General features: G+C 45.5%; 1 protein-coding gene across 2 annotated transcripts in view; it reads left to right on the top strand.

Moving 5' to 3' along the window:
* Nucleotides 1-23,459, top strand: part of LOC147726108 (CMRF35-like molecule 9) — a 261,759-nt gene that overhangs the window by 73,256 nt on the left and 165,044 nt on the right. The window contains exon 1 of one of the 2 annotated variants that reach the window (XM_086960212.1): nucleotides 1,161-1,859. The exons of the other annotated variant lie outside the window; for it this stretch is intronic. Coding sequence (XP_086816338.1) covers nucleotides 1,757-1,859 — 103 coding nt within the window. The 5' untranslated portion in view covers nucleotides 1,161-1,756. Of the gene's footprint in view, nucleotides 1-1,160; nucleotides 1,860-23,459 lie in introns of those variants that run through there. 2 annotated transcript variants of the gene reach the window in all.

Raw genomic sequence — 23,459 nt, 5'->3', positions numbered from 1 at the left:
CATCGCCTTTAAGGCCTTACATGGTATCGGGGCTGCCTACATCAGGAGGAGAGTGAGCTACTACACACCTGGTAGAGCCCTTAGATCCTCTCACCAACATCGGATGAGTGTGCCTAAATACGATTGCGCCCGCTTAGGAGGGCGCTCCTTTCAAGTCCAGGTCGCTCACCTTTGGAATGAACTTCCGATAGCAATTTGACAAGTGCCATCCATTCCGCACCTTAGGAAATTATTGAAGACATCGCTGTTTCAGTAGTAATTCTGACCCCGCCCCCTATACGCGCCTCCTCTCTTTATCACTCTGTTTTCGCTAGCGCCGGGACACTCTTCTGAGTAGCTCAAATATGATAAAATAAAAATAAATAAAATAAAATGCAGGGTCAGGGCACAGGTGAGAACATTTCAGTCTGAGCAGGAAGTATTCTAGATCATCCTAAATGCTGTCTAAACTATACAACAAGTGGTTAAAAGGGTCCAGGTGAGGAGGTTAGAGCAGACTGAAGAGACTCAATGACTGGGCCATGGATTTCTGACTATTCTGAGGTGTGATGTACCAGAATAATATGCAAAGTGGGGGCTCCCTGCATTGAGGGTCCCAATAGGCGATTCTGTGGATGTGACTTTTTCACATAATTATGGTGTTGCCCCATTTGCCACCGAATCCATCATCTGCTGAATAACCTGCAGATTTCAACCAAAAACATTGTGCTTCCAGCTCAAACTGATCAGAAGTTACTAAACATGCTGCATCATGTGTTTGCCCGCAGTGGAAGCCTCCTCGCAAAGCTTAACAGGTCCTCCTTAAGTTGCTCATTTCTGTATTTAGTTGTTAAACTGGTACTAATGAGGTCCAATCTGCACCTAGAGAGTATTTCCGTGTGTACAAATGATAAAATAATAAATGTAAAACTATTTTAAAAAGTGCTGCGTTATGACACATCATTTGTCTTTTCTTGCCGCATAATTTACGGAACCCAGCCCCATATTTTTGAACTCCCTTGCCGTGAAATTCCAGCGGCTCTTCCTGAACATTGTTGTTTTCTTTAGCTACATGTAATTATGTTTGGGATTTCCCCTGCTTACAAACTAGCACTGATGACGTAGGCGAACAGAGACAGCTACAGTAGACAATATTTCACAACTGCTGACAGCGCCAAGACGCTGCTGACACTGTCTCTGGTCATACAGAGACTATGAAGCAGGAAGTGGAGAGACAGAGACAACCTGACTACAGACAGAGCAAAGCAGGGAACCGGCGGGCAGGAGGCTCCATGTGGGTGAAGGGTCCGATTCAACCCGTCACAGTTCTCTCTGGCCCGCCACCCTCGCAGAGAGAAGCCGGCACTGCATCGATCTGAGGACTGCGAGAGAGAGGCGCCGTCAGTGGATGCTCCCACAGCCTGCCCTGGAGGACGAAGAGAAGCACACCTGGAACTGGAAAGGGACGAGCAGTGGCTGCAAAACACAGCGGGTCTGCAGTGGGGGCAGCGTATCCAGCCGCGGATTCTCAGCTACAGCCCCCCACTTGGTCAAACTACCGACACAAAGAGTGATCTGTGACACATTCCATAAAATCTCCCTCCTGAGCACTCAGACGACAGCATCTTCACGGATTCTTTCCATGACGTAGGATTACGTAAATTGCGAGTGTTTACTGAGCCTGACTGAATACCCAGGAATACTTTCAATCAATATACATAAACAGACCCACTGGAAGGAAAATCCCAAAAGGGTCCTTGAATGAGCTTTGGACAAGATGAGCACCTCTACCCCACCCGAGGAGTCATGGCAGCCCGTGACGTCACCCGGGATCCCCAGAATGCAACTTTTGTGGGTTTGGCTGCTTCTAATTTCACCAGGTGAGAGTCGGATGAGTTTTGTGCTGGGTGTCTGTCAATGGAGCCCTGTAGAGGGAGCCTCTCTTAACAGTGATGGAGAGGCCAGCACAGACAAACACCCCCTGAGATGACCCCACTGCTCAGGTGTGCTCCATTTTTCCTGAAGGTTTTTTGTCCCTGAGTTTATTATCGCTGCTGTGAATCTGCGCGGACTGTGGTGTGCCTGTCATACATACCTCATGTTTGTAATACAGATTCGTGACTCACTGCCGCTGGTGGTAGGTCGTTTTCAAAGTGTGGTCAGATTTTGCAGGTGTTTTGTGGCGCCTTAGCATGCTCGTAATTTACGACAAAATGTAATAAACATCAGAGGAATATGCTGAACACAAAAAAAATGTAATTCTGATGTTGCACAAGTGCCACAACCTCATTTACTGTGGGACTTGTGTTTGTTTTTACTGCATAAACTGCACCCCTTCCTAGAGATAACCTGGTGAATGCTCTTGATGTGTCGGAGAGCACAGTTAGGATGGCATTTATCACACAGCTCCTCCGACAACCCTCCCTCCCGACCCCACCTTTGGAAACACAGCGATATTTTATGCACTAGAAGGCCCCCACTCTGGGGACCACCCATGGGATTAGTCAGGGCACAAATCCAGGGAACATGTGGGTAGATGGCGTCTAACCACTCTTTTTCCCAGGGTGCATGCTGTCTCCCCTGTCAAGAATTTGGGCCCCACTGAAATATGCTGTACTTGTCCCTGTGTAATTTTCAGTCACCAGAACGCATTCAGCACATGCAACGCATTTCAAGCTGCAATGTGCAGGTGAGGCGGTCCTGTAAAAATCTGTCATATGCGTGTCACATGTTGTGCTTTGCAGGAGGCATTTCAACCCTCTATGCTACTTTGATTCACAACTTGGACTAGACAAAACGCAGTTCCCTCCAGCAAGTGCATTGACCTCCAGAGGTATTTAACTATTATTATTATTATTAGTTCTGTCTGGACTGTTCCCATGAGGCACAGATTCAAGACTGATTTGCATATGGCTGGGTCTGAACTGGGGTGGCTGAGTGAGCTAAGGAATGATGATGGATTCAACCCACATCTGTGACTGGACTAGGGGTGAGTGTTTGAAAAGTTTCAGTGCTCCGCCTAACAAATCCTTGTGTTGGATTTGTTTGCCCTAAATTGGCAGGGTATGCCCAGACGTGGGTCAATTTTTCATTTTACCACTGGATTCAAGCAAGCTTGGCAGATGTGGGGTGTTACCCTCAAACCGGTCCCAGGATGCTTGTTTCCGGTCCAGGGAAGGCATGGTTTGGCAGTTCGGGCTGGACTGTTCCCATGAGGCACAGGGTCAGACTGATTTGCATATAGCCGTGTCTGAACTGGGGTGGCAGAGTGGGCTAAAGAACGATGATGGATTCAACCCTGATCTGTGAATGGGGGTGAGGGTCTGAAAAGTTTTAGCACTCCGTCCATCATCTCCTTGTGTTTGCACCATTATTACTATATCCTGAGATTTTCTGGGAACACAAATATCTATGCATCAGGGGCCTTAATCCCGAAAGATACATTAAAATGCCGACTTTACAAACAATTAATCAGAACAGATGTAATGCCACGTTTCTCCTTGTTGCCAATTTCTTTGTGGCAGAGTGTTAAAATATAAGTGGCATATTTATCAAATAATTGCGCAGCATAGTGCAGCGCAGCACGTCATCTTGCTGAACTGAGCTGCATGATAAGGAAAGTGCAAGAATGTTCAGTCCTTAACAATAACTGGTGCATTCCTTAAATTTCCCAGTGCTGGTGCACAATGTGCTGCTTAGTGACAATGCAGGCATCCTTGCACCATGGTGCAAGGGTGCCTGTGCTGTAAGTAGGAATGTTTTTGTGCAGGAAGGAGCACCATCTTGCACAAAAATAGTTCCCTAAAGCATGTTCCTTTTTCTATGTGTGCTGCAGAATGAGGAAGCAACAATGAGAAATAAATATATTTCTCCTCATCACGCCTCACCTGGGGAGGCATCGCATTTTTATACATTCCCAGGGTTACCACTGATGGTAAATCTGGAAATGTGCCACTGCCAATGAGTTGATGCATGGAAACACCTGCACTCCACCCTTGGAATGCCTCCCTGCGGCCGAGTAACGCAAGGCAACGATTTGCATGGCGTCACTCTAGATTTATCAATCCATGCAAGGCTACGCAAGGTGGCCTTGTGTGACTTGAAAAATCAAATTTAAGAGTTGGATCATTCTTGCGCCCCATTGTGTGATGGCAAGAGTGATAAATTTGCTCCCAAATGTATAATTTGAGGCACAGATCTTGTGTCAGGTTTGCCCACATTGTTTTTCTCACTCTCGATGTAAAATCTCCTTTGGTAAATATTTAAAGCCCTCAAACATATTCATGATAGTACTTCTAAACCTATGTGTGAGGTCTTACAATCTGATGGCATTTCTGGTGATGCCAGTTACTGTGATGCCACGTCCGATGTCATGCTCCGTGATGTCACATGCTGTGGTACCAAGCACCAAGATGTCACTAGCATACTGCCTAACTTGGTTAGTTCCTCCACTTCATTTTTTAGGACTAGTGCCCTGGGAGGAGTGGAAGAAGGTGTGAAATGTAAAGAGTTATGCACACTGTATGGTTAAACAAGACACACGGCTTTCATCACTGACTTTATCAACTTGTCACTAAAATACAACTTCGAAAATAGAAAACTAGTTACCTTGTAGATTTAATATTAACTTGAGCTTTCTTACAGACCTGTATGCTCTGGCCCTAAAAGAGATCTTCTCACAAAATACCCTTCAATATTCCACTCACCCCAACGACTAGATTCTCAGCCTTAATTAAATGATGATTCGCACATATTAGATTGTCTCAGTCGCGTTGAACTTTTATAGGAATGACCATGTACTAGTTCCACTAGTCATTCACTCATCATCCCCCTCAAACAGAATATTTATTATTTATTTATTTATAGCATTTCTAAAGCTCACTGTCACCTGTCAGGCATCCTGGCGCTAATAGTGAATTGACATAGCCCACCTCCTACAGAACCTACTGAGGCTCACCCCTAGATCTTAGGAAATATCCATGTTTTTAAATTCCTTCTAAATTGTAGGAGATCACTGATTTGTTTCAGCTCAAAAGGCAGGGTGTTCCAGAGCTTTGCAGCAGCGACCTCAAAGGGTCTACCACCTGCTCTAACTTTTTTTAATCTAGGGATTTTTATCAGTTTTGCCCCAGATGAGAGTACTATTCGAGCAGGAACATACTACTCAAATCTACTTTAAAAAGAGGAGGGGCCCATTCCATGCAAGGCCTTAAATACCAGGCATAGTGATTTGAACTGGATTCTTTGTTTCACAGGGAGCCAGTGCAGCTCCACCAGAGCCAAAGGGCCGGAGGACCTTCTAGAATAACAACACTTCTGTGACTGCCCGGGAGAGACACCTTCAAATATTTCCGACCTTCAATCAGTGACTCAAGGGACTGGATGAGGGAGTGTGAAAACAAACAGTGGGAGTGGGAGAAGAAGAAATAGTCTTGTGCATCCAGGGATTTGTAACACCATGCATCGACCTAGCACAAAGCCCTAATGTCCCCTCTTCAAGGCCGCCGACATCGCCCCGCTCCCTGAAAGGAAGTCACACTTTGATCCATTTAAGGGTCCCATAGCAAATTGAAGTCCCCCCCATGAGCAACAGCACATCATCTTGCGGGGCTAGATCCCTAATGAGGTTTCTAAGGTATATGGTCTGCAATTGGCGAACGGTGTCAATATAAATCAAGGTGAGGGGTCTGATATTAGTCTTAGATTTGATTTTAAGATAGCATCCCTCCCCGTCCCGCGCCACCCGTGCCCCTTTTATGTTCTGACCCACCTTAAAGAGGATGGCCACCCCTGCCATTTTTGTTGTAGAGGACGCCCAGTATTGAGTTAGGTATTTGAGGTCGACCATGCAGTATGAGTCTGAGCGTAGGTGATGTATTTCTTTTGGAAAAATCATATCCGGGTCTTGCAGTAAGAGATTGCATCAGACCTGTCTGTGCTTATTGGGGGTGTTAAGTCCTTTCACATTTAGTGAGAGAAATTTAGTCTGTGCCATGATTATTCATGTGGGGCATGACCATGTGTAGCGTTCTCATCTCTATCCCACCATAAAAGGCCCGCTGTCCGCAAGTGTAATGGTGAAACAAGGGACACAGTGCACTTGATCCCAATCGCCCAGCAGCCTATAGTAGAACATGCCCCCATGGCGAGGAGAAGTAGCAGAGAGAAGGTTATAGTGACCACCAAACACTAGGACCTCAGGGTAAGAATAGAGGGAGACGAAAAGGAAAAAACAACAATAACAAGTACAAGAAGGTCAACTGGGCTGTAGATAGACATTCAAGTCCTGGAATGGTCCTTTTCTAATACCTATCTATTCTGGGGAATTCACTTTCCTTGGGGACATGTTGAATGGGGGTGTGAGAAAATATTCTTTTCAGGTCCCGGCCTCCAAACCCCACAGCCTGCCACCAACACAGGCAATAAAATAGTCTCTCTTGGACCCGGGTAAGCATTAAGTCAGTTCCAGTCATAGACCGTTGCGAGAATGGGAGATTCCTGCTCCATCCAACAAAGCGCCTTGCACGTCTCACATCTGCATGTGGTAGCTAGGAGGCATCCAGGGCAGACACCCAGGATCAGCCAGTACATGCCAACTAATTGCCTCAGTAATCAAGGTGTTTGTGGGAGGGATGCCACTGAGCCGAAGGCGAGTGAGCAGGGCATTGAGCATCTTCCATGGAGCGTAGGTGTTGCATGATGTCCTGGTTAACTCGGAGAGTCAACTGTCCTTTGGCCTGGGACCTGTGTCTTGAGCACTGGACAAGGTATGGTGCAGGTCTGGGCTGATGGGTCGAGAGTCTGTTGTGATGTGGAGCAGTTGTTGGAATGAGTGCAGTGATCTGCATTTACCTTCCCATGTAACGATCAGGGCAAAGGGATGGCTCCATTGATACTTAATGTTAAGTTCTCACAGCTTGTCAGTGACTGTTTAAAGTCCCTGCGAGATTGGAGTGTCACTGTAGAGAGGTCATGGAAGATATGGATGTAGGGCCACTGTAGGTAAGCTCCGTCTTGTCCTTTGCTGCACGTGTGTTTGCTTCTTTCTCTGTAAAGAAGTGCACTCAATTGAGAATGTCCCACACAAGGTCATTTCTAAACTGCCTCGTTAGTTTTGTCTGTACAGTGAGCGCCTACGCAGTCAAGGTTATCTTGGACACTGTGTCTGTTGTTCGACATGATCAGCGCACGTTCTAGCCATAACACACATGCAGCTGTGGCCACCTTGGATACTGGCATGTTTAATAATGCCCTGCATAGTCATGATCAGACACACTTAGAGAACATTTGTATGCTGAGCGCTTGTGCAGAATTCAATGTGATCCACTTCTGCTAAGTACCAGAGGTATGGGGCCACCTAGCTAAGCCTATGGGATCTTCTATTATTTATAAAATAACCACTAGCAAGGGAGGGTGAAATATAGGTGTATATTCAACCTGTTTCCATTAGCATTGTAACATGCTTTCTCCCTTTGTATTTTATGGAATAGTAACTATGCTGACAGTATTGATTCTGATAATATGTCTGCTTGTATTTGCTAAGATGCTGCGCTTGAGATCACAGCGTTAGAAATCAACATTTCAAACTTGGTCATGTCTTATTTACTCCCTGTTTTGGACTGATATGAGATTGTAATGAAAGAGTGTTCTTGTTTTCCACATCACCTAAGGTATCCTAAGTTTCATGTTCTGGGTTGACTAATCATTGGGGCTTTTGCTATAGGACGAAGAACCAATAAGTCACTGCTGCTAGTCTGGTAGGGGATTTTGGGTACTAAGGTGAGTTTGGCACTCCCTAATTCACTGAGGTCCTAAGTCTCTATGCACAGTTCTGTTTAGGAACAGAATCCCTGCTACAGCAGCAGGTGTCTTCTTTCCAGCTTTTGTGAGGGGCAAGTCCTCCCAGGCCACACGCTCCACAGGGACTCCAGCAGAAGATGATTGCAACTGGGGCAGGGGCCACAGTTCCAAGGTCAAGATTGCATGGGGGCATAGGTACAGTGACCCAGGGACAAGGAGAGGGGTGTGGGCACCACTCACCCTAGGCTGTCACCCTTTAGGGGCAAAGTCTCTTGGGGCGTAAAGCAGTAGTCCAGAGTTAGGTCCCAACGTCATCCGAAAGCCCAGAGCTGGAGAGGAGGTGCATGAAGGGACCCACAGAGGAGTCCGGGTATGGGCCAGGATATGACCAATTATGCCCAGACCACCTCAGAAAAATACCATGCCACCAAGTCCCACGTGCGAACAGAAGGAGGGAGCCAGAATTGGGCCCTATTACAGGCCCTCCAGCGCATGTGCAGGAGCACCAAATTGGGAGTCATTCCATTGTGGTTCAGGGATTAGGCAACAATCCATCACCAGAGGTCAAAAAGGTAGGGGAGCAGGTACCCGCCAACTGATAGTACGACACTTGCCCTTCGCCCAAACCAGGTGACCCCCACTAGCCGTAGAGCAAGGGATCCTCTCAACTTTCGGGTTTATATGCCCCCCTGTCTCAGCGCAGGGGGTGCCAGCAGCGAGTTGATGCAGGGGGCCACCAGCCGTGTAGCCGGAGTGAAAGTGGGGAAAGGGCCAGGGCAGTCTCCCTTGGCAGTGTAAAGCCCTAGATAGACCCGATCACCTGGGCTGGTTGCCATGCCCAAGCTGCAAAGCTTGTCAAGCTCAGCCACTCAGGGGGTCAGAGCAAACAACCACTGCCTAATAATGCAGCCAATCGCCCCCACTCCAAAGCCAGGTGTAAAAATATATAAAAGCCAGGGAATTGTCTCATCTCGGCAGTTGCTCCACCTGGCCTTAATGGCAGCCACGATTGTAGGGTCCGCGGACCGTCAACAGGTCTCACCCAGGCCACGTCACTCCCCTGATGCATGAATGTCTGCTGTTCTCCAGGCGTGGTTCAGTCCGACACCACCAAAGAAGGCCCCCATTCAAATCTTATGTAGGCTGGCAGTAGGGAGTCCTCTGCGATGCCTTCCGGGCCCGATCCACCCCTCGATATACTTGATTAGGAGGTGAGGCCACTGAAAGGCCATGCAGCAGAGAGATCAATCAAGATTGTGGTGCCTCAGCCCAACTGGGCGGGCCACTTTCATATATTCAGGATAGTGCCAGTGGTGGGGGGCCCTCCCATGCTCAAGCTCCAGAAGGCAGGACTTCCCCACAGGGGGGCCGAGTTACCCCAGAGGTCAGCTCCTGGTACCAGAGTTTGTCGGCCCCACTCCCGCCTGACTCCAAGATGACGGGTCCGGTCGTCCCCAGCTCCCGAGGTGGGATGCCGGGGTGAGGCAGCTCACCCCAGGGGGCTCTCAGCTACAGCATTAGCCAGGTCACAACAATAAAATAATATTGTATGACATAAGGGATTTTCAAGTGTTGAATTCATTGTATTACACATATTTAGCTAATTAGTGCCATTAAAACAATCACAAAACTACCGACAAGGGCTGTAAATAACTTTACATTGTGCATGAAGAAGACATTTTTCCCAACATAAAGATGACATTTTCGAACATTTAAGACATAGCATCAGATTTATTGATTAATATCCGACCTATAGCTACTCTTTTGGGACATATGTTTGAAGAGATCTTGATCAGGCCGGTGCTCCTTTATTCCATGACAAGTCAGGTATGCCAAGGTGAAAATGTATCCGAATTTAGACTCTGGGATTTATTTATTTGAAATTGAATCTCATGCACCTACCAGTTCCCTTGGTATTGGGGCTTGAAAATCTGTTTTGGAAGCAAACAACAAGATGACATGTTGTTTATTTTCAATGCATTAATATAACTTATTGCCCCTTCATCTACTATTCAGTGGTAAAATCATTATACTAAGCTCTCACCTAATGGATTTTGTTAGTTGTACTCTCAAGTATACTGTGGAGAGAAAAGAAATTATGAGCTTCACGAATTACTAATTTCAAAATGCATGAGTGTCAAGGTTTCTTCTTGTTGTTTCTTGTATGTTGCTGTCAGAACGCTTGCTTCCTGGTGTGGCATTTCAAAAACATCCTGCTTTTGATCAGGACGCTCCATTTCTTGTTACTGAAGATGGCCAGCTCCACTCACATCCGGCTGGTCGTCAATGACTTTCCTCTGTTTATAAAACACCTGAATGAATGGTGAAGTTGCCTCGCATCCTGCGGAAGTGGCATCTTCAGGATCACGTGGTTCATGCACCTTTTGTTGGTTGTAGGGCCTCATTTATGAGGCTGTGTATCACTTTTACGCCGCTGGTGTGATCTTTTTTTGTGACGCACCAGTGGCGTAAAAAATGCGCCTTGTTGCGTCATATTTACAAAGTGACGCATCTAGGTAGATGCGTCACTTTGTAAACCCCTGCGCCTCATTATACCTGCGCCAGGTATAATGTATGCAAGGGGGCGTATTGACGCAAGAAAGGGTCAGAGAAGTGACGCAGTGAAATCTATGAGATTTCACTGCGCCACTTCTAGGACACAAATGTGTCAATTTCTTAAACCTGCCTCACAGCAGGCATAAGACTGACGCAGGCCCCAATGTGAAAGGACACATTGCTGGATTGGCATCACTTTTGTGACACACTCCAGCAATGCGTCACTTTTGCGCCATACAGATACGTCAGAAATGCTGACGTATCTGCAACTCCTTGCGCAATGATGCGTCATACTGTAAATATGACACATCATTGGTGTCGCAAGAAGGGCGCAGTGAAAAGTGACGCATCCCTGTTTTCACTCAGCGATGCGTCACTATTCATAAATGAGGCCCATAGTTTTTAGTGTTTCAATAAGTTGAATGACTCTGCTATTAATGGGGTGTTCAGCTGCTTTGCTTCCAGCAGATGGGGCGTCTTGCGGAACATGTGATTTGTGAGCTTTAGGGGGCAATGTAGTTTCTGTTGCTCAATCCGCATTAGTTAAGTCTTAGGTTCCCTATTTCTTCATTTATTATAGTGCAAACTCGGCCCAGAGGTATTGGAGCACGTTGTACGATCACTAGTTACATGACACAACGGCACATTAATTTGGGAAGATTCAGTGATTTGCCCAGAATCATAGGATGTTGAGCCATCACCAAGACTAGAACCTGTCTCCTGAGTTCCAAAGTCAGCAGCTCTGGCCGTTATGTCACATCCTCGACCCTTTTAGTGACGCTGTTTTATGAACCATACGGCTCCTAGGGTTTGTAGGTTGCATTGTTACTTTGCTGTATAAGATAATTAAATTTTAAATCTAAAGTTTGGGTTGCTGTCTTTCAGCTTTCATCTATGCTCTTTATGCACATTCATTCAAATTCTTCTGAAAATAAGACACCTACAGCAAATAAAAAAGGCTCTCTTTTTTCGTACCGCCTTGTATGCTTTCCCTTGCACCTTGCAAGCTGTACATCATATGAGCCACAATTCCACAGAGTTTGCAGGTAAGTTATGTAATGACAGCTAGAAACTGGCGGTGGTATCCCCTCTGTTAAAAAAAGCCACTTTGGATCCTCTCTGCCCCGCAACTATAGGCCCATCTCCTTACTGCCTTTTCCAATCAAAATCTTGGAAAAATGTGTTATCCCACTTTATCGAGGCGAATGCCTGCCTGGATGTGGCCCAGTTCGGTTTTCGACTAGCACATGGTACAGAATCGGCACTGGTGGCTGTCCTGGATGACTTACGTTCGCGAGTTGACAGTGGTCGAGTAGCATTTTTGGTTCTGCTCGACATGTCGGCCGCGTTCGACACTGTGAACCACTCTATACTGATCAGGAGACTGGAAAATAGTGGGGTGGTCGGGTCAGCTCGGGACTGGTTAGTCTCATACCTCCACAATAGACATCAAGTAGTGACTCTGCCCCCTTTTATGTCTGATACTAGAATGGTAGGACAGGGCATTCCCCAGGGCTCAGCGATCAGCCCCATTTTGTTTAACCTTTACCTCTGCCCCCTGCTTAAGCTGATTAAATCTTTTGGTATCACAGTAATAAATTATGCAGATGACACGCAACTTATCTTCTCTCTTGAAGGTAAGAATGCTGTCTCCACAGAGACCTTTCACCGTTGTATGCTTGCTACGGCGGAATGGTTGAGGGAAAATTCCCTCCAGTTTAATGGATCTAAGACAGAGGTTCTACATTGCTCATTAGATAAAATTCTGCGTGCCCTGCCTGTTGACTTCTGGCCCCTTACCACTACGGATACCGTCGAGTCAGCGGATGCTGCTCGTAATCTGGGAGTAATCTTTGGTCCGCATTTACAACTGGACGCCTATGCGAATTAGACCATTGGCACCTGCATGATGCTGCTAAGAATGCTGCGTAAAATTCTCCCCATGTTACCTGTGCTGACACGACGTGCGTAGTATCATACTCAGTAGGTTAAACTACTTTAACGCACTACTTCTAGGTGGCCCTAGTTCTCTGATTAGACAATTGCAGCGGATCCAGAATATGGCAGCTAAGCTGGCTCTCTCACGTGCGCGTGCTGCTTCGTCATATTTGGCACTTAGGGACCTTCATTGGCTGCCTATACATCAGCGGATCTGCTTTAAGGCTTCCTGCATTGTTTTCAGAGCACTTCATGGACTGGGGCCCATTGCCCTTCAGAATATATTCAAATGGTATTCTGCAGCCAGGCCCTTACGTTCCTCCTCTGCTTTCCTGGTTGCGGTCCCTCGAATTCAGAGGATACGAATGGGTGGCCGTTCTTTCAGCTTCACTGCCGCTAAATTATGGAATGCTCTTTCACTCTCTTTAAGGAAGTTGAATGAGTTGACTCTTTTTAAAAAGGATCTGAAGTCCCACCTCTTTCCAAGGGCTGTGTGATCCTCCTCTGATGTGCCGTGATTTTGAGTCAAAGCGCCAGGATACCCTCTGGGTGACAGTACGCGCTATATAAGTATGCTATACAATACAATACAATACAATACTTCCTGAATTGGTGTTTCTGTTTGCAATATTAAAAATAGCTGATTTACTGGACGGTTGTACTTTCCTGTATGTGGCTGTTTTTTTATGATGCGGTTGTTCCTTGTTGCTAGGTTATTTTTCCCTCTGGTCCAACTGGGAGATATTTGCATCTTCATGCTTATGATCCAGTTGTCCCGTGCCATTATTTCCAATAATGAATCAGTTGAGACCCAGGACTGGTCAATGCTGTGTTTGAGGTTATCAAATATTAAATATTATTGCTCTCCAATACTTCTTTAAGGCCTGTCCCTGCTGTGCATAACCAACACTAGGAAGGAGTGAGAAGTGAGGAAAGGGTGGACCCTCAGCATCCCACACCATAATTCAAAGCCTACACAAAGGAGGGTCCCATCCCTCTCATATCATGTCTTTTTTTCCAGGCGAGATGCCTGACCTATTATATATGTATATATTGTGAGTGTGTGATTGGTACCCAGGTAAATAAGTGCTATGACCACATTTAATTAATTCATGAATTAATAGTCTAGTGTTTTCATAACTTCAGTATCATTCTTCTTCCCCTCTCAAGAGTTCAACTTCTAAGGCCTTGTATTTTGCAGTGACATGTTTTAGGACACTCCCTGCCACGTCATTCTCAGTATATACATCTATGTAGCGTTGAACTAGTGGCGCGCTCAGTGCTCGCTTGCCTACCCAGGATTTTATGTTGAATAATGCAAGTCTTGGTCTCTTGTGCTGTTTTGAAATCATAAACTGTTTGCATGGACGTTTAATTATGTAAACCATGTGTTTGGTATAGCACTTCATCAATTCTGGGAATTTTGTGTTGTTTATGCACCTGTTCGGTGCCCTCTATAGTTAATTAGTGTCCTTTAATCAGGGGCGCGTAACTTGGTTGCTTGTTTTCTTTTTTCCTGTGTTTGAGTGAATGGTAATGTTTTTAACCCTACGTCATGGTGGGCGTGTGTGGAGGACTGCCGGGGGCCGTCCAAACCACGCCCACTTATAAATCACCCGCACCGCAGCTGAATTTGCGCCACGGTGAACGGGTTAATATTTCTGTTAGACCAGTCAGCCTTAAGGTGGTCTTCCATCACACCTTTTGCTTTCTCCTTGCCTGTTGTGCTGCATTTGTGTTTGTTGGAGTTGGAAAATGGATTATTATTAGTAGTATATATATCCCTGCGACTGCCAATAATAAATGAATGAATGGATTTCGATGTGTATAGTGCTAGCTACCCGGAGGCCTCCTAGCGCTTGCGGGGGGGAAGAGACAGGGAGGCAAGTGGTGCTAGTGTGAGGTGGTGAAAAGATGAGTTTTGAGACGTTTACGGAATGCCAGCAGATTGGGTTCCCTATGGAGGGTGGGGGGAGGAGAGAATTCCAGAGGTTGGAGGCATTCATCCACCCCAACTGGATCTGCGTACTTTCACAGAGGTGGCACGAAAGGCTGAACTGGAGCGCAGACTCCTAGGGGGTTGATAGGGGGTGACCAAAGACTGAAGGATGCCTGGGCCTGATTTCCACATAGCTTTATGGGCTAGACACATGGCCTTAAACTGTATCCTGGACCAGATAGGAAGCTGTTATATATATTGGGCCTTGCCTTTACACTGTGTTAAGTTAGCATGTCTTATTAGAAGTTTAAACGCCATTTTTCCTCTCCGCTGCTTTTGCACACAACACATTTATTATAATTGTTTAGAGTATCGCAGGCTATTTTGTTTAACATGAGAATAATATGTTTTAAGCTTTGCTTAGTAAGCTATGTCTGTACAGTGAGTACCGCGACCTTCAAGGTTGTTTCAACACAGTGGCTTTTGTTGGGTCTGATCGGTGCACGAATTTAGACATAACACATATAATCAACTCTGGCTTTGGCGCATTTTATAATACACTGCGCAGAGCATGCAACACACACTTGATGATATTGCTATGCTGAGAGTTGGTGTGGAAGACAATGTGATTCCCTTCTACTAATTCCAGAGGTATGGGGCCGCTCGTCTAAACCCAATGAGACCTTCTGTAGATATAAAATAATATACTAGCAAGCGAGGGCCACATTACATTATTATATAGCATTCTTCCTTTTAGCACTTTACCATGCTTTCACCCTTTGTATTTTATGGAGTTGTAACTATGCTGATAATCTTGTTGCTAAATATATGCTTGCTTGTATTAGCTAAGATACTGCGTTTGAGAAGACGGCACTAGAAATAAACATTTCAAATCTGCTTGTGTCCTCATTGACTCCTCGTTTTGGATTGGTATGATGGTATAACAAAAGAGTGTTCATGTGTTCCACGTTACCTGAGGTGTTCTAAGTCCATGTCCTGGGTTGTCGAAAATATTGGGGTACGGAAGGACCAATGAGACACTGTAGCTAGTCTGGTAGGAGATTTTGGATACTAAGGTGAGTTTTTGGTACACCCTAATTCACTGAGGTTCCAAGTCTCTATGCACAGTTCTGTTTAGGAGCAGAAATCCCTGCTACATGGCGCCCAACCGTTGGTGGTCTTATTACATGACGCTTGAGTAGTGCTTCATTCCGTCCTTAACCCCTTCGCTATTGTTTCCGTAAAACATTGGTGTCGGACAAACCAACCTATTTTGATATAGGTCTTTTCAAGCTTGAATCTTTCTAAATGCTTTCCTTTTTGAATTACTTCCCAGTTGTACTACAAAGGTTACTTTGTACCTCTTTCTTTCTGTGTCGTTATGGCTGGTGTTGTGATACTGCAGCATAGTCGCATTGCGGTGCGTAATCATTTGCAGACTTATAACGTCCCGGTGGAAGGCATGGCAGTTATCTTGGTGGTGAGTGCGGAAGTAGCTTACCCGTTTGAGATTTTTTACTCATGTGTGACCTTCCCTGCTGTGAACGCGAATTCTGGTGTGTTCGACACGTACACTCCCACAGCCGTGCCGCTGGAATATGTTCCCTAAAGAACACAGGAAGTTCCTTTTAATGCTTGGCGTTTGGTTTGATGGCGCCCTCCCACACACTTTACTAGCATCGAGGCTAGGTCCTTTGTCCATTCCAGGCGCAACTTGGCCTGTTTTGGCTGGATTTATACCACATCCACAGCACGGCAATTGTCCCGTTGCTGATGTAAGACGACTATATACAGTCGCAATTAGTGTAATTAGGTCATTAGTGCAATTCATTACCCGCAATCTCCCGGGCAGGGCCCCAGGAGGAGCGGCGCTTCCTGCAGGGGCAGGCGGTTTGAAGCTTAGCCCTGTGATGGTGAACGCTGTAATGGGCAAGCACCCCCAAAATAAGGATGATTTTCCTTTCTTGCTTGCCGAGAAGTATGACCAGCTGGAAGCAGTATTTCCTAACATGATTCCTGTAGAGAAACACAGGATTCTAACCATTAATTTGTTTAAGGACTTGATACCTGAAGCTGGTGACTGTGAGTCTTGGGGTAAGATCTTTGCGGCAGTATATACGAGGTGCTTCGGCACCCCGTCGATGACTGTCCTTCCAATGGTCATTAAACGTGTTCAATACGAACACGGACCTGAGGCTGCGGTTTAATCCGGAATTTGGCAATGCATCAGTTTTGACGTAGTTTCCGATCTCGTACATGGGAAAGTCAAGGGAGATACGGTATTGTAGTATTCACTGTATTGTGCCTCCCTGGCACCTGTAGTTAGAACCCTTGTGCTTGGATGTTCTATGGCTTTGTAGTAGAATGTTGCCCTCTGGCAGTTGATAGCTTTGCCTGCTCCCTGTCGCTGTGCTTCTCCTAAGCTGAATAAACCTAGTCTACAAGCTATCCTGTTGTTCTGCCTACTTCAATACTACAAATTTGTTGGCGACGATGCTGCTTAGGAGAAGGTAAAAGAACCTGCCTTACCTCTCTTCTCCTCGTATTCCTGTGGAGAGTACACTGTGGATCGAGTGTACATGAAGAGCAGCTGTTTCGGCCCTCTGGTGAAGACCATTAGCAAGATAAGTGGTCCGCTTCTCTTTCTGCGCGAATTAATTAATTTATGGCTCATTAATCTACTTCATTTACGTTGAGGCTGCAACGTCATTCCAGCGCGAGCGCGCCATGTCATTGGTGTCTGCGCGAGGCTTTTAACGAGGAGGCTGCTACGTCTTTCCCAGCGCGAGCGCGCCACGTCATTGGTGTCAGCGCGAGGCTCTGCTTCCGTGTGCTTCGCTTCGTTGCCAACGCAACCACCTGACGCGCTCTTCTCAAACCAGACGCGTCTCCTTGACAATCGCCTGACGCGCGCTCCTCCAGCCAGACGCGTCTCCTTGACAACGCGTCTCTGAGCCTGTTCGCGTTTTGCCGGCTTCAAGCCCTTTTATAGCGGTCTGACAACGCGTCTTAACCTGCTTGCGTCTTGCCGGTCTGAAGTCTTTGGAAGCGCTCTCCACCATCCTCATGCTGGCGCCGTCTGCTTCAATAAGCATCTAAACATAAGGAAAAGTCTGACATTGCATTTCCTAAAGAATAACTTCACAAGGTGTTTGTTTGACTTTAACTCTACACGTCGGTGCCATCTAGTGGCGAATAAAATTACTACATGGTCTTTTTTCAAGGAAAATCTATTCTTTTTGCATACTCAACTTCACTTGCACAGCGACAGAGTCAATAAAGGGGAAAATCTCTAATTTTTGCCAGTATGCAATCTGTTTCTCCTCCTCCTCCTTTTCTCGAGACCCCAGGCAATCCTCCCATAATCTGGAGAAAATGGTTCAATGCCTTTGAGACTTATTTGGGGGCTATAGGCGCGTCCAGATATCGCGCAGAAAGGAAGAAGTGTCTTCTACTGCATTCTTTGGGTTTCGAGGGTAGAGAAATCTTCAAGCATTTACCTCCCTTAGTAAGAAACAACGCAGAAGAGGATGTAGATGAATATACAGAGACAAGATTAAGGCTTGAGTTACGATTTGATGTCAAGCCTAGTCTCGTTGTTATAAGACACAAATTCTTCAAAAGAGAACAACTACCTGGGGAGGATGTTGAGACGTATGTTTCTTGTCTAAGACAACTAAGTGCTGAATGTGAATTTGAAGGTTTTCGAGAACAATTAATTAGGGATCAATATGTTTGTAAGTGCTCTGATAAGTCTATTCAGCAGAAGCTTCTAACTTTGGGCAATCCTACACTTGAAGAGACTATTCGCATGGCCAAGAGTATAGAACTGTCAAAAAAAGAAGTAAAGGAACTTGAAAAGAAATGTGATGAGGGAGTTTCGATAGTTAGAACCAAGGAGAACAAAGACAGTAAAGTGGTTGGCAGTCAACGTTTTGATAGAAACAACACTCCTGGTTCTCAGCGTTTTGAGAGAAATGCTTTTTCAAGAAATGACATTTGTTACAGATGTGGAAATCCTTCCCATAATAAAAACAACAAGTTTTGCCCTGCCAGGAACTCTACATGTCGGAACTGTGGAAAGTTTGGGCATTTCACAAAAATCTGCCAAGTCTCTAAACAGGGAAATCCTACTTTCAGCAACAAGTCCCAGAGTCTGAGTAACGTCAACACTATTGGGAATGTCTCAGAGTCCTATGGAAACACTGCTGATGACTCCGACTCTATGGACGGCATCCAAGATGACCTTAGAGACATGGTCGTAGTAGTACGGGACGATGGTGTCATTATTGGAGATCCTTCTGATTGTGTTGATCCTCTTGAAGACTTTGGTGTGGGTGACAAGATAATTACCCTTTTAGTAGACTCTGGGGCTAGAGTAACTATGATTATACAAGAATTGTTTGATGTAACTTGGCCTGAAAGGAACCTCCTACCACCTGACAGGACTCCTGTTTCTTATGAAGGGCGTAGAATTGCTCTTCTTGGGTTTTTTGAAGACATTATTCAGTTCAGGGGAAGGAGGATCTTTGGTAAAGTATACGTTTCATTGAAGGGCCTAAACATTTTGGGTTGGTTCCACCAGGGGTTGTTCAAGATGATCCTCAGACCCGGGTCCAAAGAACAGATCAGTATTGAGGAATCTTGTGATAATGTAGAGAGTTTAGCTGTTATTGTTTCAGGTGACAATATTGAGAGTTTAATTTCCAAATTCCCCAGAGTCTTAGGAAATAGCCTTGGCATCATTAAGGGTTTCAACCACGAAATTAGAGTAAAGGATGGTGCCATCCCCGTAAAACATAAGGTGAGGAGTGTTCCTTTCAGCGTGAGGGATGATTTAGAAAAGGAGTTGATGGGTTTATGCAGAAAAGTAGTCATAGAACCCATTGAGTCGTCCTTGTGGTTGTCTCCTCTTGTTGTCGCCAGAAAAAGGAATGGGGATTTGCGCGTCTGTGTGGATTTGCGCAGTCTCAATAAGAACATCTGGATTGATTCACACCCCTTACCAAAAATCACAGATTTGTTGTCCCTTACCAGAGGGGCAAGGTGGTACACAAAGCTGGACTTGGCCTCCGCTTACCACCAGGTGGTGTTGAGTCAATCTTCTAGACATCTGACTGCGTTTGTCTCTCCCTTTGGCAGTTTTCAGTACTGTAGGATGCCGTTTGGCCTTGCGTCAGCGGCTGCAGTTTTCCAAAGGTTGATGAGTCAGATGTTTAGGGACACCCCTGGAGTAATTGTCTTCCAGGATGATGTTTTGATTTTTGGCGAGAACAAGGCGGATCATGACTTTTCCTTGAATCAGGTCCTGGAAATCATGCAAGAAAAAGGAATTGTATTAAAGAGAGAGAAATGTGTTTTCTTGAAAGAAAAGATGGAGTTTCTGGGGCACGTTTTTTCACATGCAGGTGTGGAACCATGTCCTGGCTTAGTGAAAGCCATTGTTGATGCTCCTCCACCTGCCGACAAATCTGGGTTAAAATCTTTCATTGGACTCAGTGAATTTTACTCAAGGTTTATCAAAGACTTTGCGTCAAAAGTTCAACCTTTGACTAACATGTTAAAGAAAAATGTGCCTTTTGTTTGGGATGAAAATTGTCAAGAAATTTTCAAGTGGATCAAATTACAGCTAGTTGGGGAAAGTATTCTCAAACCCTTCGATCCCAACAAGGAGTGTGTTGTGACTGTGGATGCGAGTGGGTTTGGACTTGGGGCTGTTCTTACTCAGAGGAATGGACAAGTTGACAACACCATCGCATATGCCTCAAGGGTACTGCGTGGGGCAGAAGTTAACTTCTCTGTTATTGAGAAAGAGCTGTTGGCTTGTTGGTGGGCGGTCAGGAAGTTTAATCCTTATCTCTGGGGTAGTCATTTCACTATTCGCACAGATCACAGTCCCCTAGTCTCTATTTTGTCTGGGGAATAGATTAAGGAGCATACCCCTAGGATTGCAAGGCTGTCCACTAAGCTTCTTCAGTATGACTTTGAGGTTGTTTATCTGCCGGGCTCAAAGAATGTCAGAGCCAACTATTTTTCTCGTTTTCGTTTAACTGATAATGACTCTGAGGTTGAAAAAGATGAAGATCTTGAGGATTGTTTTGTTGCGGCTTTGGATCTTGAAGGTATGTGTGCAATCAGTGAGGTTGAGTGGAAAAAGGAGTTATTGAAGGATGTGGTTCTCCTACAGGTTGTCAACTATCTGAAGTCTGGGTGGCCCAAAGAAAAAAATGTTTCTGGTCTTTTCCAAACTTTTGTCAAGGTTGCTGATGAACTCACTGTTGAAGATGGCATTCTCATGCGGTGTGGAAGGCTTATTCCCCCTGAGAGCTTGCGGAAGCATCTGGTGGATGGTGCACATGAAGGGAATTTAGGGAAGACTTTCACCAAACGTAGGTTGAGAGATGTGTTCTGGTGGCCGCAGATGGACGTGTGTGTTGATTCTCTGGTTGACAACTGTGTCATTTGCAAGTCCACAGACAAAAGTCATAAGGTTAGGTCTCCCCCTATAAAGCCCGTTCAATTTCCGGAAAGGGCGTGGGAAAAGATTGGGGTTGACCTGGTTGGTCCTTTTTACCTTTTACCCCCTTGTTCCCGTTTTGCCATTGTTGCCATTGATTACTACTCCAAATGGCCGGAAATTCGCTTCATCAGTGAAGCCTCCTCTGCCAGTGTAATTTCCTTTTTGAAAGACATATTCTTGAGAGAGGGGTTTCCTTCAGTTGTCATGACTGACAATGGTGTCCAATTTGTCAGTTGTGAATTTGAATCTTTCCTTAAACAAGGTGGTGTGACACATAAGAAAAGTTCTCTTTACCACCCCCAGGCCAATGGCCTCGTTGAGAGGATGAACCGCGTTCTCAACAACTGTATCCAGTGGGCCATTGCCAGCAAGTGTGTGGTTGAGAATGCTGTGCGTTCCATGTTATGGTTTTATCGTACAACAGCTCATTCTTCTACTGGGGTTTCCCCCTTTGAGCTCCTGAGGGGTAGGAAACCCTCTACCAAAATTTGTCCGGGTTGGATGTCAAAGTGGGTAAAAATGAATGTTATGGATGGAATTGATGATTTTGTCAGAGACAATGTTTCTGAAGCTTAAAAGAAGCAGAAAACTTATTTTGATGAACGGAAGAGATCTGCTGCCCATGACATTTGTGCTGGTGATGTGGTTCGCATTAAAAATCCTGTTCATGTCACCAAGGGTAGGAGCAAATTCTCTCAGCCACTTGTAGTTGATAAGGTCTGTGGAAATGCTGTACGTGTGAATAATAAGGATTGGTGGAACATCTGTAAAATTGTTAAAGTTAGTAGTGATGATGCTTTCACTGGTGTTTCTCAGCCCAATCCCAGCTCTGTTTCAAATGACAAACGTTTCAGTACTGTTGCTATTAACGAAAATGGCAGAAATGTTGTTGATGCTTCTGTACCAGGACCTCGCAGGAGTCATAGAGTGTGTAAGATTCCTGCCAGGTTCAGATAACCTTTTGCTCTTGTCTTTCTCCTTCATTTCCAGTTGTGTTTTCCTTTTCCTCTTACTTTCCATCCTATTTTTCTGGTTACTTCTATTCTCTTTTCTTTTCTCTTCTTTTCTTTTCTTTCCTTCCCTCCTTCTCCAGCTACGAACGTTTCTTCTTTTGTTTTACAGAAAAGAGGATAATGTAGTATTCACTGTATTGTGCCTCCCTGGCACCTGTAGTTAGAACCCTTGTGCTTGGATGTTCTATGGCTTTGTAGTAGAATGTTGCCCTCTGGCAGTTGATAGCTTTGCCTGCTCCCTGTCGCTGTGCTTCTCCTAAGCTGAATAAACCTAGTCTACAAGCTATCCTGTTGTTCTGCCTACTTCAATACTACAGGTATGCTTTCAGGTGTCTAATGCTTTGCAGGCGGTTCCCGATGCCGACAAGCCCCGTCAGTTACCAAGAATTATTGTGGCGGCTTATAAGACCGTGGGCCGCAATAGTTTAGGTGTCAATCCCTTCTAAAGAGAAGAAACAACCCCAAGGGCCAAAGTCAGAATCTGACGAACAGCCCAAGGCTAAAAAACAACCTTGGCCGAAAAAACAAAAACAGGGTAAACAACAGCAGAAACAGGAGTCACGTCCTGCATCTCTTGTGCCTGCGTCTACAGAACGTGTTTATGACTTGCGCGACCGTGCAATGAGAAAAACATTTGATTGTTTTCAGGTTTCTGAACAACGTTCTCCTCGTTCTTTTCAGGAATCATCGGCCTCATCAACCGGTGGTGGAGGAGGCGGAAGAGGTAGGGGTGGTCAGCAGGGACGCAACCAGCCCCGCCCGAAAGACGGTAAATACCCCAGTTTCAGAAGACCCTGATAAGACCCCAGTTTCAGAAAAAGAAAGTTGCAGCTTTAACAGCGAGCTATGCCACAGATAGTGAGAACCTTGCTGGACAGTGCGGCGGAGATTACCATTGTCCGAGAGGCGCTCCGTCCACTACTGAAGGTGACAGCGACTGATCGATATGTTGTTGTGGAGAATTTATTTATTTATTTATTTATTTATTTATGGGCTTATAAAGCGCTATGAATAAACTCCCGAGGGAGTATCTCCGCGCTGTAGCTGCCAGTGCAAAACTGAAAAAGGGAGCGGAAAGTTGAGAGTGCTGTAAACAAGGAACACTTTAAAATGAACCAAACAGAAACGTTTTTAAATGTTTTCTAAATTGACAGTGGTCATTACATTGCCTTAGTGACAACGGAAGTGAGTTCCACAATTTGGGACCCACAACAGATAATGCTCTTCCACCCAACCTGGTTTTCGTGATCTTGGGAACATTTAGTAGCAATTGGTCACTAGATCTAAGGGCACGGATGGGAACATAAGGAATAAATTTGTTCGCCAAATACTCAGGTCCCAATTGGTTGAGGCCCTTGTGTATCGTACAACATGTTTTAAACTTCACTCGTTGACGTATTGGCAACCAGTGAAGCTCATGAAGTAACGGTCTGGAGGGGGATCTAGGGGGTGCATTTAACACCAGCCTAGCTGCCGTGTTTTGCACCACCTGCAAACGGTCCAAAACCTCCTCGTTTGCACCTGCCAGAAGGCCGTTACAGTAGTCAAGCCGACTAATGATCAAAGCCTGGACCAGAGTTTTCCTATGAGAATCAGGGAGGAAAGGAAAGATTTTACGAAGGAGGCCAATCACATGAAAGCATGCTCCTACAGTGATGTTAACATTTTGCTTCATGGTTAGCTCTGGTTCAAGTCTGACACCCAAGTTCTTGAC

This window comes from Lissotriton vulgaris, chromosome 3_1 (assembly GCF_964263255.1).
Source record: "Lissotriton vulgaris chromosome 3_1, aLisVul1.2, whole genome shotgun sequence".
Lineage (NCBI taxonomy): Eukaryota > Metazoa > Chordata > Amphibia > Caudata > Salamandridae > Lissotriton > Lissotriton vulgaris.
This window is presented reverse-complemented; position numbering and strand designations above follow the sequence as displayed.